Source organism: Sciurus vulgaris, assembly GCF_902686455.1.
Source record: "Sciurus vulgaris genome assembly, chromosome: 2".
In the NCBI taxonomy this organism is placed as follows: Eukaryota; Metazoa; Chordata; class Mammalia; order Rodentia; family Sciuridae; genus Sciurus; species Sciurus vulgaris.
Window position 1 is genome coordinate 135,815,599 of NC_136462.1, and position 17,007 is coordinate 135,832,605.

Consider the following 17,007-nt stretch of genomic DNA (forward strand, 5'->3'; position numbering starts at 1 on the left):
TAAGAAACCCAGAATAGCTAAAGCAATCCTCAGTAGAAAGAGCGAAGCAGGGGGTATCGCAATACCAGATCTTCAACTCTATTACAAAGCAATAGTAACAAAAACGGCATGGTATCGGTACCAAAATAGACAGGTAGATCAATGGTACAGAATAGAGGACACAGACACAAATCCAAATAAATACAATTTTCTCATACTAGACAAAGGGGCCAAAAATATGCAATGGACAAAAGATAGCCTCTTCAACAAATGGTGCTGGGAAAACTGGAAAACCATATGCAACAGAATGAAATTAAACCCCTATCTCTCACCCTGCACAAAACTCAACTCACAATGGATCAAGGACCTCGGAATCAGACGAGAGACCCTGCATCTTATAGAAGAAAAAGTAGGTCCAAACCTTCAACATGTCGGCTTAGGACCAGACTTCCTCAACAGGACTCCCATAGCACAAGAAATAAAAGCAAGAATCAATAACTGGGATAGATTCAAACTAAAAAGCTTTCTCTCAGCAAAGGAAACTATCAGTAATGTGAAGAGAGAGCCTACAGAGTGGGAGAATATCTTTGCCACTCATACTTCAGATAGAACACTAATATCCCCAATCTATAAAGAACTGAAAAAACTCTACACCAAGAATACAAATAATCCAATCAACAAATGGGCTAAGGAAATGAACAGACACTTCACAGGAGAAGATGTACAAGCAATCAACAGATATATGAAAAAATGTTCAACATCTCTAGTAATAAGAGAAATGCAAATCAAAACCACCCTAAGATTCCATCTCACCCCAATTAGAATGGTGATTATCAAGAACATAAGCAACAATAGGTGTTGGCGAGGATGTGGGGAAAAAGGTACACTCATACACTGCTGGTGGGGTTGCAAACTAGTGCAGCCACTCTGGAAAGCAGTGTGGAGATTCCTCAGAAAGCTTGGAATGGAACCACCATTTGACCCAGCTATCCCACTCCTTGGCCTATACCCAAAGGACTTAAAATCAGCATACTATAGAGATACAGCCACATCAATGTTCATAGCTGCTCAATTCACTATAGCCAGATTGTGGAACCAACCCAGATGCCCTTCAGTTGATGAATGGATAAAGAAACTGTGGCATATATATACAATGGAATATTACTCCACCATGAGGAATGACAAAATTATGGCATTCGCAGGCAAATGGATAAAATTGGAGGATATCATGCTAAGTGAGATAAGCCAATCTCAAAAAACTAAAGGACGAATGATCTCGCTGATAAGCGGATGAGGACATATGGGGGGGGGTAGGAGGGGTTAGTGTTAGGGTTAGGGTTAGGTTTAAGGTTAGGGATAAGGAGGGTGGTAAGAATGGAGGAAGGAATGTATAGAGTGAAAAGAGGGGTGGGAGGGGTGGGGGGAAGGGAAAAAAATAACAGAATGAATCAAACAACAATGTCCTATGTAAATTTATGATTTTTAATTAAAATTAAAAAAAAAATAAGCCCAAATGACTGGGAATACAAATCATATCTCAATAATAACCCTGAACGTTAATGGTCTAAACTCACCAATCAAAAGACAGACTGGCAGAATGGATTAAAAAGATAGACCCAACAATATGCTACCTTCAAGAGACTCATCTCAAAGAAAAAGACATCCACAGACTAAAGGTGAAAGGATGGGGAAAAACCTACCATGCACACAGACTCTGTAAAAAAGCTGGGGTCTCCATTCTTATATCAGATAAAGTGGACTTCAAGCCAAAGTTAGTCAGAAGGGATAAAGAAGGACATTTCATACTGCTTAAGAGAACCATAAATCAGAAAGACACAACGATCATAAATATTTATGCCCCAAACAACTGTGCATCCATGTACATCAAACAAATCCTTCTCAAATCCAGGAATCAAACAGTCTACAACACAATAATTCTGGGTGATTTTAACACACTGCTGCCACCACTGGACAGATCTTACAAACAAAAACTAAACAAAGCAACCATAGAACTAATTAACACAATCAATAACCTACACTTAACAGACATTTACAGAATATTCCATCCATCAACGAGCAAATTCACTTTCTTCTCAGCAGCACATGTAACCTTCTCAAAAATAGACCATATGTTATGCCACAAAGCAGCCCTTAGGAAATGCAAAAAAATATTGATACTGCCTTGTGTTCTATCAGATAATAATGGAATGAAATTAGAAACCAATGAAAAAATAAAAAGTTGAAATTACTCCAACAAGTGTGGACTAAATAATATGCTATTGAATGAAACATGGATAACAGAAAACATCAGGGAGGAGATAAAAAAAAAATTCGTAGAGGTAAATGAGAATAACAATACAACATATCAAAATTTCGGGGACACTATGAAAGCAGTATTAAGAGCAAAATTCATTGCATGGAGTGCATTCAAGAAAAGAATAAAAAAATCAACAACTAAATAACCTAACATTACAGCTCAAAGTCCTAGAAAAAGAAGAACAGAGTAATAGCAAAAGTAGTAAAAGACAGGAAGTAATTAAAATCAGAGCTGAAATCAATGAAATTGAAACAAAAGAAATAATTCAAAAAATTGACAAAACGAAAAGTTGGTTTTTTGAAAAAGTAAACAAAATAGACAAACCCTTAGCCACATTAACAAAGAGGAGAGAGAAAACTCAAATTACTAAAATTTGTGATGAAAAAGGAAATATCATGACAGACACCACTGAAATACATAATGAGAAACTAATGTGAAAATCTATATCCCAACAAAATAGAAATTACCAAAGACATCAACAAATTTCTACAGACATATGCTCCTCCCAAACTGAACCAGGAGGACATACACAATTTAAACAGATCAATATCAAGCAATGAAATAGAAGAAGCCATCGAAAGCCTACCATCCAAGTAAAGCCCAAGACCAGATGGATTCTAAGCGGAGTTCTACAAAACCTTTAAAGAAGAGCTCATTCCAATATTTCTCAAAGTATTTCATGAAATAAAAAAGGAGGGAACCCTCCCAAACTCATTCTATGAAGTCAATATCACCCTGATACCTAAACCAAGAAAAGACACATCAAGGAAAGAAAATTTCAGACCAATATCCTTGATGAATATAGATGCAAAGATCCTTAACAAAATACTGGCAAACCGTATACAAAAACACATTAAGAAAATCGTGCACCACGATCAAGTGGGGTTCATCCCTGGAATGCAAGGGGGTTTAACATCCATAAATCAATAAACGTAATCCATCATGTCAACAGACTTAAGATTAAGAATCATATGGTTATTTCAACTGATGCAGAAAAAGTGTTTGACAAAATACAATACCCCTTCATGCTCAAAACACTAGAAAAAATAGGGATAGTAGGAACATACCTGAACACTGTAAAGGCTATTTATGCTAAGCCCATGGCCAACATCATTCTTAATGGAGAAAAACTGAAAGCATTCCCTTTAAAAACATGAACAAGACAGGGATGCCCTCTTTCACCACTTCTATTCAACATCGTACTTGAAATACTAGCCAGAGCAATTAGACAGACTAAAGAAATTAAAGGGATACGAATAGAAAAAGAGGAACTTAAGCTGTCACTATTTGCTGATGACATGATTCTCTATTTAGAGGATCCAAAAAACTCCTCCAGAAAACTTCTAGACCTCATCAGTGAATTCAGCAAAATAGCAAGGTATAAAATCAACACGCTTAAATATAAAGCCTTTTTATACAAAAGCGATGAAACATCTGAGAGGCAAATGAGGAAAACAACCCCATTTGCAATAGCCTCAAAAAAATAAAATAAAATACTTGAGAATCAATCGAACCAAAGAGGTAAAAGATCTCTGCAATAAAAACTACAAAATATTGAAAAAAGAAATTGAGGAAGACCTTAGAAGATGAAAAGATCTCCCATGTTCTTGGATAGGCAGAATTAATATTATCAAAATGGCCGTACTTCCAAAGGCGCTATTCAGATTTAATGCAATTCCAATTAAAATCCCTATGACATTTCTCACAGAAACAGAAAAAGCAATCATGAAATTCATCTGGAAGAACAAAAGACCCAGAAGAGCCAAAGCAATCCTGGCCAGGAAGAGTGATGCAGAAAGTATCACTATACCAGAGCTTAAACTCTACTATAGGGCAATAGTAACAAAAACAGCACGGTACTGGCATCAAAATAGACAGGTAGATCAATGGTACAGGATAGAAGAACAGAGACATACCCACATAAGTACAGTAACCTCATACTAGACAAGGGTGCCAAAAACTTACAATGGAGAAAAGATAGCCTCTTCAACAAATGGTGCTGGGAAACTGGAAATCCATATGCAGTAAAATGAAATTAAACCCCTATCTCTCACCCTGTACGAAACTCAACTCAAATTGGATCAAGGATCTAGGAATTATACCTGAGACCCTTCACCAAACAGAAAAAGTAAATCCGAATCTCCATCATGTTGGCTTAGGACCAGGCTTCCTTAACAAGACCCCCATAGTGCAAGAAATAAAAGCAAGAATCAATAAATAGGATAGATTCAAACTAAAAAGTTTTTTCTCAGCACAGGAAACAATCAACTGTGAAGAGAGCCTACAGACTGGGAGAATATCTTTTCCACACACCCTTCAGACAGAGCACTCATCTCCAAAGTTTATAAAGAACTTAAAAAACTTTACACCCAAAATACAAAGAACTCAATCAATAAATGGGCTAAGGAAATGGGCAGACACTTCACAGAACTTCTTCTGTGATCAACAAATATATGAAAAAGTGCTCATCATCCCTAGTAATTAGAGAAATGCAAATTAAAACCACCCTAAGATTTCATCTAACTCCAACTAGAATGGCTATTATCAAGAACACAAGCAATAGTAAGTGTTGGCATGGATGAGGGGAAAAAGGCACACTCATACATTGCTGGTGGAGTTGCAAATTGGTACAGCCACTCTGGAAAGCAGTCTGGAGATTCCTCAGAAAGCTTGGAATGGACCCACCATTTGACCCAGCTATTCCACTCCTAGGTTTATATCCAAAGGACTTAAAATCAGCATATTACAGTGATACAGCCACATCAGTGTTCATAGCACTCAATTCACAATAGCTAGATTGTGGAACCAACCTAGATGCCCTTCAATTGATGAATGGATAAAGAAACTGTGGTATATAAACACAATGGAATATTACTCAGCCATAAAGAAAAATAAAATTATGGTATTTGCTGGTAAATGGATGGAGTTGGAAAATATCATGCTAAGTCAAATAGGCCAAGCCCAAAAAACCAAAGGCCGAATGTTTTCTCTGATAAGTGCATGACAATATATAACGATGGGGGAGTGGGGGGGGGGAGAAGAAAGAAGGAACTTTGGAGGATGTAGAGGACAAAGAGGTGGGAGGGGGTGGGGATGGAAAAACAGTAGAATGAAACAGTATTACCCTATATATATGTATGATTACATGAAAGGCATGAATATACATAGTATACAACGATAGAAATGAAAAGTTGTACCCCATTTGTGTGCAATGAATCAAAATGTCTGTAAAAATAAAAAATATTTTAATAAAATTAAAAGGTAATACCAGAAATTAAGAACTTATAAGATTGTTTTAAAGCCTAATTTTAAAAAGCAGAAGTAAGATTAGTAAAAAAGGACAATATGGATTACTAGGACACAGGTTATCAGAAAAACCCAAACTGAACACACAGGAAAAAAAAAAAATACAAGTCGACAAAAAGCATAAGAAATAGATGGAACATGAGTAAGGTGTAATAGGTTCCACATAATTGAAATGTGAGGAGGAAAAAAATAAGGCACGCACAATATTTGAAGATACACATCCCTAGTAGTCACATCACAGGGAGAAATAGGCTAACAAAGCAAAAGAAGTCTTGACAGGGGCAGTAGTACACACCTGTAATCCCAATGACTTGGGAGGCTGAGGCAGAAGGATGGCAAATTCAAAGCCAGCCTCAGCAACTGAGAGAGGCACTAGTGACTTAGCCAGACTCTGTCTCGAAATAAAAAAACATTTTTTTAAAAAAGGGCTAGGGGTGTAGCTCAATGATTAAGCACTCCTAGGTTCAATCTAAAAAGGGCAGATCATATGTTTTTAAAGGAGATTAAAAAGTGCCTTCCACAGAATCATGGAAGTTAGAAAACAACTGCTTCAAAGTACTAAGAGAATATAACTACCAATCTAGAATTCTAGTATCAATAAAAATAGCTTTCAAAATGAAGATATAACCAAGAAATTAATTTAAAATTAGGCAAAGGATTGGAACAGACTTTTTTCCAATTAAACACATGAAAATATGTTGACCATCATTAGCCATCAAGGAAACACAAACTAAAAATTAAAGATACTAGTTCAGCTTGTTAGAATAACTACATAATCAAAAAGGCAAACAGCAGCGAGTACTAGCTAGGACATGGAAAAACTGGGACCCTTATACTTTGTTAGTGGAATGTAAAGTGGTACAGCTACTCTGGCAAATAGTCTGGCAGTTCTTCAAAATTAGTCAAACTCAAGAGTTACCTTACAACCCAACAATTCCGCATCTAGGTATATATCAGAGAAAAATGAAAAAATATTTACACAAATACTTGTACAAATAAAATATTAGAAACAGTAAGTAAATTAAAGCAAGGGTTGTTGGGTACCAGATCACTATAAAAAAGAACAATATTTTCATATATAATACATAGCAACAAATACAAAGAAAATAATTTAGAGAAAAATGTATTGATGCTGACAAATCGAATACCTAGGAATAAACATAATACAATATGTGTAAGACCTGTAAGCTGAAAACGATCAAACATTAGGGAAAGAATTAACGAAAACCAAATAAAAAAGACTATAAGATTAATATTGTAAAGATTTCAATTCTCCCTAAATCCATATATTCAGTGGAAAAAAAATCAAATCCCAGTAAGAATTTTGATTGGTTGTTCTTTGGTAAACACTGCCTTGATTTCATTTATAAACAGAAAAGGTTAAGAAGAGTCAACCAGTTCTGCAGAAATATAATGGTAGAGAACTATATTATCAGATATCAAACTATAGTAATTATATTAGGCAGAATTGAGTAAGGTTATGCACATAGATTAATGGAACAACACAGAGAGTCCAAAAACAGTCCCACACATATATTATTATTTGACTCATGACAAATGCAGTGGGGATAGGATGTTTTTGACAACAAACTGGACTGGGTCAAATGAATATTCATTTAAAAAATAACAAAACCTGACCCCTATACTTCACACAATACTTGAAAGTAAATTCCAAATAGGTAACATCTAAAACAAAATAGGAAACCAAAAAAACTTCAAGAAGCATAGAAGAATTATCTTCACAGTCCTGCAGTAAGTAAAGATTTCTTAATTATGACACAAAAAGCATTAGCAATAAAAGAAAGTGCAAAAAGCTAAAATGAGCCAGTACATGACAGTTACTTGGGGTGTCTAACTGGGAGGATCACTTGAGCCCATAAGTTCAAAACCAGTCTGGCAACACAGCAAGACACAGACACACACACATCACCACCACCACCTCAAAAAGTAAACTGCACAACATTAAAATGTTATTTATAAAACATAAAAAGATAAAGTGAAAACGAAAATTGTGTGTGAAAAAACACTTGTAGGGCATATAACAGACAAAACACTCTTCAGTATATAAAGAGCAAGCATACTAATTAATAAGAAAAAGGCCACCCATTAGAAAAAAAGTAGGATAAGAGGTTAACACACCAAAAAAGGTACTTAGATAGCCAGTAAAAATATGAAAAGGGGAACAACGTCATCAGACATCATGGAAATTTAAGATTAGAAATGTTATTATTGCTCACCTATCAGAATGGCTAAAATAAAAAGGACAATACTGATGAAAATATGGAACAGATATAACTCTCACATTCTGCTAGAAGAGTGTGAATTAAGTACAACCACTTGGGAAAACTTTTGTCAACGCTTACTAAAGCCGTTCACATGTATACCCTATAACTCAGTGAACTCTTAGGTATGTACCAACATATTCATGTGTACAAAATAAGAATGTTCAAAACAGCACTCTTCATAATAATATCAAAATAGAAACAACCCAAATGTCTATTTACAACAGAAAAAGTATACATCATTTTTTTTCACTAGGGAAAATTATACACCAATTAAAATGTACACATATATGCAACAATACTGGTGAGTTTCAAAAAAATAATACTGGATAAAAGAAAGTTCATATAAACTCAAAAACAGATTAGTGACTTTCCTTAGGGCAAGGAGAGAGAATGACTGTGGGATAGGACAGTACTTCTGGGGTGGTATACTGGGATATATTAGCTACACAGCCAAGCTCTTTTTCCCAAAATTCACTGAACCACACACTTAAAATCTGTAAACTTTTCTTATGTTATAGTTTAATATGAAGTTTCCCCAAAACCTACCAAGTGGAAATAAAGTGCAGCAGCCCTTTAAGGGCATTATACTATTGCCTTTCAGAATTTTCATGCACTGTTCCAATGATGTAAAAGTGTGATTTTCAGGTGGCTAGCTCATACCTCTAATTCAAAACTCTGTTATTACCTCCTCCAGTAACTGCTCCCTGAACTACCCCATCAGAAATTAGTGGGTTCTTCCATAAACATTCCCAGTACTTGAGCTTACTTCTATTTGCCATATACTTAAATGTCCTAGGTAGGCTACATATGATGAGTTCCAGGACTTAAAACAGTCACTTGGATATAGTACATATAAGAATTTGGATAAATAAATGGTAGGAAATCATTTCCCCCTTTATGCAAGAAAAATTTTAACTCAATCTATAAATTCAAAAATCAGTAACATTAAGATACAATTTTAGTTTGTGACAAATTGTGTTCATGCCTTATCTAATTTGAAAAATAAATTTCCCAATTACATCTTCTATGTTTTTTCCTTCATTCTTTAGTGAAATTTTCAGAGAGCAATTCAGACAGCCCTTGTCCCACCTGGCAGTTTAGCAAAAAGCTGACAACAAATAAATCCAAAGGAGGAACTGGTTAACTCTCTAGTTGCTAAGCTATAGCTGCTGGTTCCATCTTTTTAACAGTGTCATTTCCTCAACTAGAAAGTTCCATTGCACAGTTACCTACATATTCCCAGCTCCTCTTTTTCTCTAAACATATATAGTCTGTTTCATAGGTAGGTTCAGTGTAACTATGCCCAATTTAAACATGGCTATGAGAGTTCAGGCACTTTATGAGCTCTGCTACTTCTCTGCTTACATAATATTTTCTAATAAACCCTATTTAACATTCATACTGCAGGTCCTCCTTCCTCTACCTGTCATAACCTTCAGATCTATAAAGGGAAGTTTACTTATAGCCTTATTTGGAATCATTCCTTTGGACTGATGGAATATCAACCTTCCCTAGTTTATCAGCCTTCATAATGCATCATACTATGTGGGTCTTCCATCTTTTCTAAGCAGTCTTCACGAAATGAAACAAGGGTCCACTTCAGTTTAGTCTATGGGCAACCCTAATCACTCTCACCAACTTCCCCCACAGCTGCAGGTTGAGTTTTGACTTCAATTATATCTATATTCAGGTAAACTATGACTTTGCAGAATAAATCTCCACTGTTCAAGAAACTGTTCTTGATATTTCTGATAGATAACCCTCCCAGAATCAGCACACCTCTCCCTCCTAAACATGATTTGAATAGTGGTTAATTTACAATATTCTATGAAACTATTTTTTCCTCTGTAATATAAACCAAGGAGTTTGCAAACTTCTTAAAGGGTCAGAAAGCAGTGATTTTTTAGGCCTATGGGCTATATCATTTCAGAGGCATCTATTTACATTAATACACACTAACAAATCGAATCTGTGTTAATGTGAAAGCAGCCACAGACAATCAAAAATGAATGGACAAGGCAGTATTCTAATAAAGCTTTATGCAGAAAAATAAGCAGCTAGCCTATGGACCACAGTTTGCCAATCAGCTGTAAACACAAATTTTGGTTTCTTCATGTATCAGTATTATTATAATTATCCTGAATTTATATGGGTTTATTGACACTGGTACTATAAATTTATCAATTAAAGCTGAGGTATTATACATAAATATTTCAGAAATACTTTTGTGGTTAATGAGGGTAAAATTATTCTCATTATTGTTAACCCAGAAAATTAACTGACCAACTGCAATTATCTTATATATTGCCTAATTATGAAAACAGGTGATAATTTGAAAAATAATTAGAAGACTACCAACCAAACATACAATCAATGTATTAAAGACTAAATATCTTTCAAAAATCTATACAATGGCTGGACACAATGACTCGCACCTGTAATCCCAGCGGCTCAGAAGGGTGAGACAGGAGGATCACTATTTCAAAGCCAGCCTCAGCAAGAACAAGGCACTAAGCCAACTCAGTGAGACCCTGTCTCTAAATATAATACAAAATAGAGCTGGGGATGTGGCTCAGTGGCCAAGTGGCCCTGAGTTCAATCCCCAGTACCTGAAGAAAAAAAAAAATCTATACAATGAAGCTGGCTGTGGTGGCACACACCTATAATCCCAGTGGCTTAGGAGGCTGAGACAGGACTGAGAGTTCAAAGCCAGTGTTAGCAACAGCGAAGCACTAAGCAACTCAGTGAGACCCTGTCTCTAAATAAAATACAAAAAATTGGGATAGGAATACGGCTCTGTGGTTGAGTGTTTGAATTCAATACCCAGCACCATGCCCCACCAAAAAAAAAAATCTATACAATGGATAGTAATGAGATTGAAGTGATTTTACTTTTCTTTCTGCACTTCTGTTATCTATAACACAGAATTTCTGTAATAAAGATTTTCTTTAATGTGCACGAAAAGATCATTTTGATTTTAGAAATTTTCATTTAGTCTGGAACTAAAAATACTAAGAAAATTTTGACCATTCTATATCCTACTGTGTTCTTTTAAAGTACATATATATATAATAATAATAAGCATATATGTATCAATTAAACAAATTAAAAATTTAATCAAATCACATAGTTGAATTAAATTAAAATTTTCACTTACCTGTCGGTTCCTTTCATCCATTATACGTGTGATTTGTATTTTCTTCCGCCCCATTTTCAGACACCTTTTCTTATATTCCAAATATTTAATTAAAAATTAATTTTCTTCGATACCCTAATGCATCGTACACAGCTTCTATTATTTCAGTTTCCTGTCCAAGGGCTATAGCTGAAATTTTTGATAGGATCTAAAATAAAAAATAAAAGCCACAAATTAGAAGACTTAAGTTCTATACATTTGTAAATCATAAATTATACAAATTTGAAATCTGCTTTTATGCTGCACATAACATTATTAGATGAAATTTGATTACATAAAAATATTAAGTTGAAGTCTTACTGATTCTGGCCCTAAAATATCTCTTGAATCTCTGAGCCTCTGGCTCTGGTCAAACTAATACAATTATAATGTTTGAGGTTTTCTCAATGCCTATAATAATAGCAAAAGAGCCAACATTTACTGAGAGTGGGCACGTTTTCTATAAGTGGATATTTTTCTAAGTATGGATGAGTTTTAATTTGTTCAATTGTAACTACAACCTACTAAGTTAGTTATAATTATCATCTTCATTTTATACAGAAGGATACTGAGAAAAAGAAATATTAAGTCACGTGCTCAAAGTCACACAGTAAAGGGCAGAGTTTAGGATATGAATTCAGTGATCTGGTTCCAGGATTTACCCTCTTAAACATTATAGAATATCCATAAAAGTCTGATGGTCTTCCTGCAAAAGGATAACTAATATAGATGGTCCCAATCTGCCTTTAAAAATTCTCCAAGCAAATCACCCTAGCCTCCAGCCAAATTACTATCTGTCAATCCACAAAGACACTAGAATACAACTTTCACAATAATATACACCTAAATGAAATAATATTTCTTTAGACTCTTAATGAACACCTTTTCATCAGTCAAGATTTAGTTGGATGGAATTGGAGAATATCATGCTAAGTGAAATGAGTCACTCCCAAAAAACCAAAGGCCGAATGTTTTCCCTGATAATTGGATGATAATATATAATGGGGATTGGGGGTGTGGGGAATGAGAGAAGAATAGAGGAACTTTAGATTATGTAGAAGGAAATAAGGGGGAGACGGGTATGAAAAATGGTGGAATGAGACAGACATTATTACCCTATGTACATGTATGATTACACGAATGGTATGAATCTACAGCGTGTACAACCACAGAGATGTAATAATATACCTCATTTGTGTACAATCAATCAAAATGCAGTCTGTAAAAAATAAAAAAATAATTTAAAAATAAATAAATTTTTAAAAAAAGATTTAGTTCAAATGTCACCTCCCTAAAGAAGCCAACACCAATTTCTCTTGGCCAGATAAACTACAACACTTCTCCTCAGTGTGAGGGTGAGCATGACTGTGTGTGTGCATAGGTAAATTCCAAGTCAGCTTTTCTTTGATTACGTCAATCTTTAAGATTTTAAAAATCCTGCAGGCTTTTGTGTTCCATTTCTCTGTAGTAGTGATATAGGTTGGTATGCTCTCAATGATGGTTTTTGTCACTTAAAAAAACTAGTGATTTCAAAACTTACAAAATAAAATATTTGTAAAGTAATGTGAAATGCTTGTACACTAAAAATAATAAACTTCCAAGGGAATTTTATCAAAGTTTTTAAAATACTGTACATGTATATCTATAATTTCAACCATACTGTACTAGTCCAGTGTTAAATCTGGCTTTTGCTCGGAAGCAATGGGTCTTTCACTTATCACTACCAGCATTACCACTGCTTCATTTATTTATTCCCTCATTATTTTACTTCTTCATACATTAATTGATCACCTATTAAACAACTGATAACCCATTAATGACCACCTACTTATAAGAAATGTACTTCCAAACTCTAAACTAGGCACAGAGAATAAAATCATCAAGAGGAAAAAAAAGGATATAGTTCTCAAATCTCTCAAATCATCAAATTAATTTGTATAATTCAAAACTAAAACATTTGTTTACCTGACCTGATTTGTGGATCAGGAAATGCTTACTTACCTGAAGATGTACCTCATACTTAAATGTGAAAATGAGGGTATAAGTGCCAGGCAGAGAAAATAGCAAGCACAAATGCCCCATGACAAAAAAGAATAGAAAACATTAGAGGAATTGAAAGATGGTGGGACCCAATCAAACAAGTGGCTGTGCTATAGAATATTTGTTTCTGCAACAGACTGCATTATAAACAACAGACATTCACTTACTCCAAATCATATTCCCTAACAGATCACACTCTAATTTTCACTATAAAAACTTGCACTGTATAAATAGTCATACATTTCACTGCAGAGATATTATCGCTCAAGTATGCAAGATCTGCTATAAGACATTTATACTGTATTATCTTCTATAATTTGAAAAATATGGATTCTAGAACATATCTGGACACTTTGCTGTTGACAACTGTGAAGTTGGTTGTTTCAAACCAATCTTCTGAGATCAACTAGAAAAGTAAAGCAAAGGTAATTTGTTTTAAAACAGTGCAGAACATTCAAGATAGTGATAATTTGCAAGGGTGAGATCTAGAAGAAACAGGTGAAACCTGTCTTAGGACTTTTTTGCCTGCAGATTCCAAAACCACTGGCTAGGAGACTGAGAATAGAACTTAGAGTTCAAAAATTAGATACAGGGCCTGCCAAAAGAGGAATATCACTAATGAACCCCCCAGCCATCTGGAGAGACTCCAAAGAACTATACCCCAGGCAGAAAGGAAAATCAGAAACAAAATAAGTTAAATAGGAAGGGAAATATAGCTTCAGATCTTCCTGCTTAGATTGAGGCAATCTGGTCTAGTGAGGATCATTAGCCTAGCTGCATGCTGGTAGCAAAAGTGAATCTTCTCAGCAGAGATAACATCATCCAGAAATTCTAATTATTTTGCCTTTTTTCATATAAGATGCATAAAAATAAAGTATCCAGTGAAAAGGATGAAATAAAGGATGAAATAAAGTATCCAGTGAAAAGGATGAAAATAAAGTATCCAGTGAAAGTATCCAAGATTTAAGGATGGTCATAGAAAGAGATCAATTAATTAATATGCTCAAAGAATTTAACAACAAATATAAAAAAATTTAACAGGCAATAATAAAAAAGAGGATAAACAACAAAAAATACAACGTTGAAAAATTAATTTATGGATTGATTTAATAATTGGTTAAATGCGGCTGAAAATATAATTAACAACCCAGAAAACAGGAAAGAAGATAGTATCTATGCTGAAATAGAAAAAGACACAACAATAAGAAATACAGAAAAGAATATGAAATAGAACATGGAGAAATTATCCAAAAATACAAGTAAATGGAGTTCCATAAAGGAGGGAAAAAACATATGGTGGTAAAGAAATATTTGAAAACATAATAGCTAAAAATTTTCAAAACTAATGAGACATCAACCCACAGATTCCAGAAGCTCTACAGACCCCTCAAGTAAAATACATGCAATACACACACTTGGGCACATCAAAGGAGAAATGGGCGGAGGTATGTTCCCCCACAGATGGAAGGATCTTAACAAGCAGCCAGAAAACTGTTTAAAAATATTCACTTCAAGAAACAATAATTAAGATTCACAGCTGAACTGACTTCTTCACATAAACAATGAAGTCAGAAGACAATGAAATGATATCTTCAAAGTGCTGAGGGTAAGAGGGAGAATGCCAAACTAGAACTCTATATTTGAGAATAAATATCCTTCATAATGAAGGCAAACCAAAGACATTTTTAGGCAAACAGAAACAGAATTTGTCACCAGGAAACACTGACAGGACCTCTTCAATGTTTTAGAAGGAAAAAAGATACCAGATACAGCATAAATATGCATAAAAAACTGAGATTCAGCAAACAAATATTAATGAGTAACTCTAAATGAAGGTTAACTAAATAAAACACTAATAATAATACTTTGCAGGGCTTAAAGCCTTATAATATACAACAATAATAGTACAAAACTGAGGAGGGTAGCAAATGAAGTTAAAGGGCTCTAAAATCTTTAATTAATTGGAAAATGGAAAGAATGCTCATTTACTAAAAAGTCAAGGATGTGTTAGCAACCTCTACTCAAGAACCACTACAAGAACAATGAAAGTATAACATCCAGAAAAGAGAAAAATGGATGAACCAATAAAGAAGCACAGAATGAGAGGCAAATAAAAAGGAAAGATAAAAGATTTAATCCAAATATATGGTTATTTATAATAAACCTAATTAAGTTAAACCACCCAATTTTTAAAAGATAATTTAGAATTGTTTAAAAAAACAAAAATCCAATTGAGGTATAATTAGAGAGGAAATATTATCTTAGATATAGGAATACAGAAAGACTGAAAGTAAATGTAGGGAGAAAATTACACCAGGTAAAATACAAACCAAAGGAAAGCTGTATAACTATGCTTTATCATACTAAACTTTAATGCACAAGATAGATGCGTGTATATGAATACAGACACAGAAGAATGCTTTACAACTCACCAGGAAGATACAACAATTCTAAAATTGAGTGTACACAATAACACATGTAACATGAAATCTATTTCTGAAAATCAGATGTTCTGTGCAAAAACCTTAGCCAGAACACTATTTACTATATTTTAAGTAGGAAAAATTATAATGTTATACATTAACTCATAATTTCATTCATTTCTCTTTTAAAGTTTAAAACACAGAAAATGTCCATTTATAGTAGTAAATTACCATGCTTAGGATGTAAAATGCTTACTACATGACTTCATAGGCAGTAACTTTCGCACTGGATTTTTCTTTTTCCACAATTTAACACTTCTCCAACCTTTTTGTGCATTCCACAAATTTAAGCAAAAATAATAGCTTAATATGAAAGACAATTAGAAATATGTTCAAGACAAACACACATGGCAGACAATAGTTCAAATTTTAATGTGGTAATGACCTTATTGCCAGCACATCTTGCACATTCCCTTTTTTGGCACTCAGTACACTGTTTCTAAAAGTCTACATGTGATTCTAACATCCTACATTCTGCATTTGAGATGTAATTTGTGACTTTTCCCATACATCAGTTTGTTTAAAACAGTGTACTGAATTTTGCAGATGTAAAAGTATTCTTTACCTAAATAAACTTCAGCTAAGAAACAAAGGTTTGCCTGTACACAAAGTCAATCCCAAAAGAATTATCTCTAATCCACAATTAAAGCAAGTTGACTTTAACAAAGTTTTCCCAGTACCTGATGAAATAAGCAGATCAGAATAAACAAGCAGACCAAAATAAACAAAAAGATTTGACAGATAACAACCTCACTGACATACAAACACTACACCTAAAAGCTGGAGAACATACTTTATAACTACATTACAAAACGTCTATCAAAGCAAATACATAAAGGTCCATAAATTAAGTCTTAACAAATTTCAAAGGATAGACATCTCCTATCTCAGAGGAACTAAGCTAGAAAATAGTAATAAAAATTTAAGTTGGAAATTCTTATATATGAGAAAACCAAGTAATATACTTCTCAATAATCCACATGCCCAAAAGAGATCACAATGGAAATCAGAAAATATTTTTAAATGGAATGCTATCAAAAACACTTTCTATCAAAATATATTAAAAATGAAATACAATTAAAGCCACACATACATGAGGGAAATTTTTAGCTTTGAAGTAGCTTCAACAGGACTATACAACAGAAAAGAACAGTCTTTTCTATAAATGATCCTGGGAAAGCCAGAAATCCACATGAAAAGAAAGAAGCTGTAAGCTTACTAGCATCATACATAAAAATTAACTAGAAGTGGATCAAAGATCTTAATCCACTTGCTAATATTATAAAACTGTTACAAGAAAACAGAGGAAAAGCTTCCATTCAACAGAAGAAAACTAAGCTCAACTTCATCAAAATTAAAAACTAGTGCTGGGGTTGCAGCTCAGTGGTACAGCACATGTGAAGCACTGGGTTCAATCAACAG

At 34.1% G+C, this 17,007-nt stretch overlaps 1 protein-coding gene across 7 annotated transcripts in view; it reads right to left on the bottom strand.

Moving 5' to 3' along the window:
* Nucleotides 1-17,007, bottom strand: part of MEF2A (myocyte enhancer factor 2A) — a 163,252-nt gene that overhangs the window by 78,247 nt on the left and 67,998 nt on the right. For all 7 annotated transcript variants that reach the window (XM_079127339.1, XM_079127343.1, XM_079127342.1 and 4 more), the window contains exon 2: nt 11,045-11,231. In XM_079127339.1, coding sequence (XP_078983465.1) covers nt 11,045-11,098 — 54 coding nt within the window. In that variant the 5' untranslated portion in view covers nt 11,099-11,231. The remainder of the gene's footprint in view (nt 1-11,044; nt 11,232-17,007) is intronic.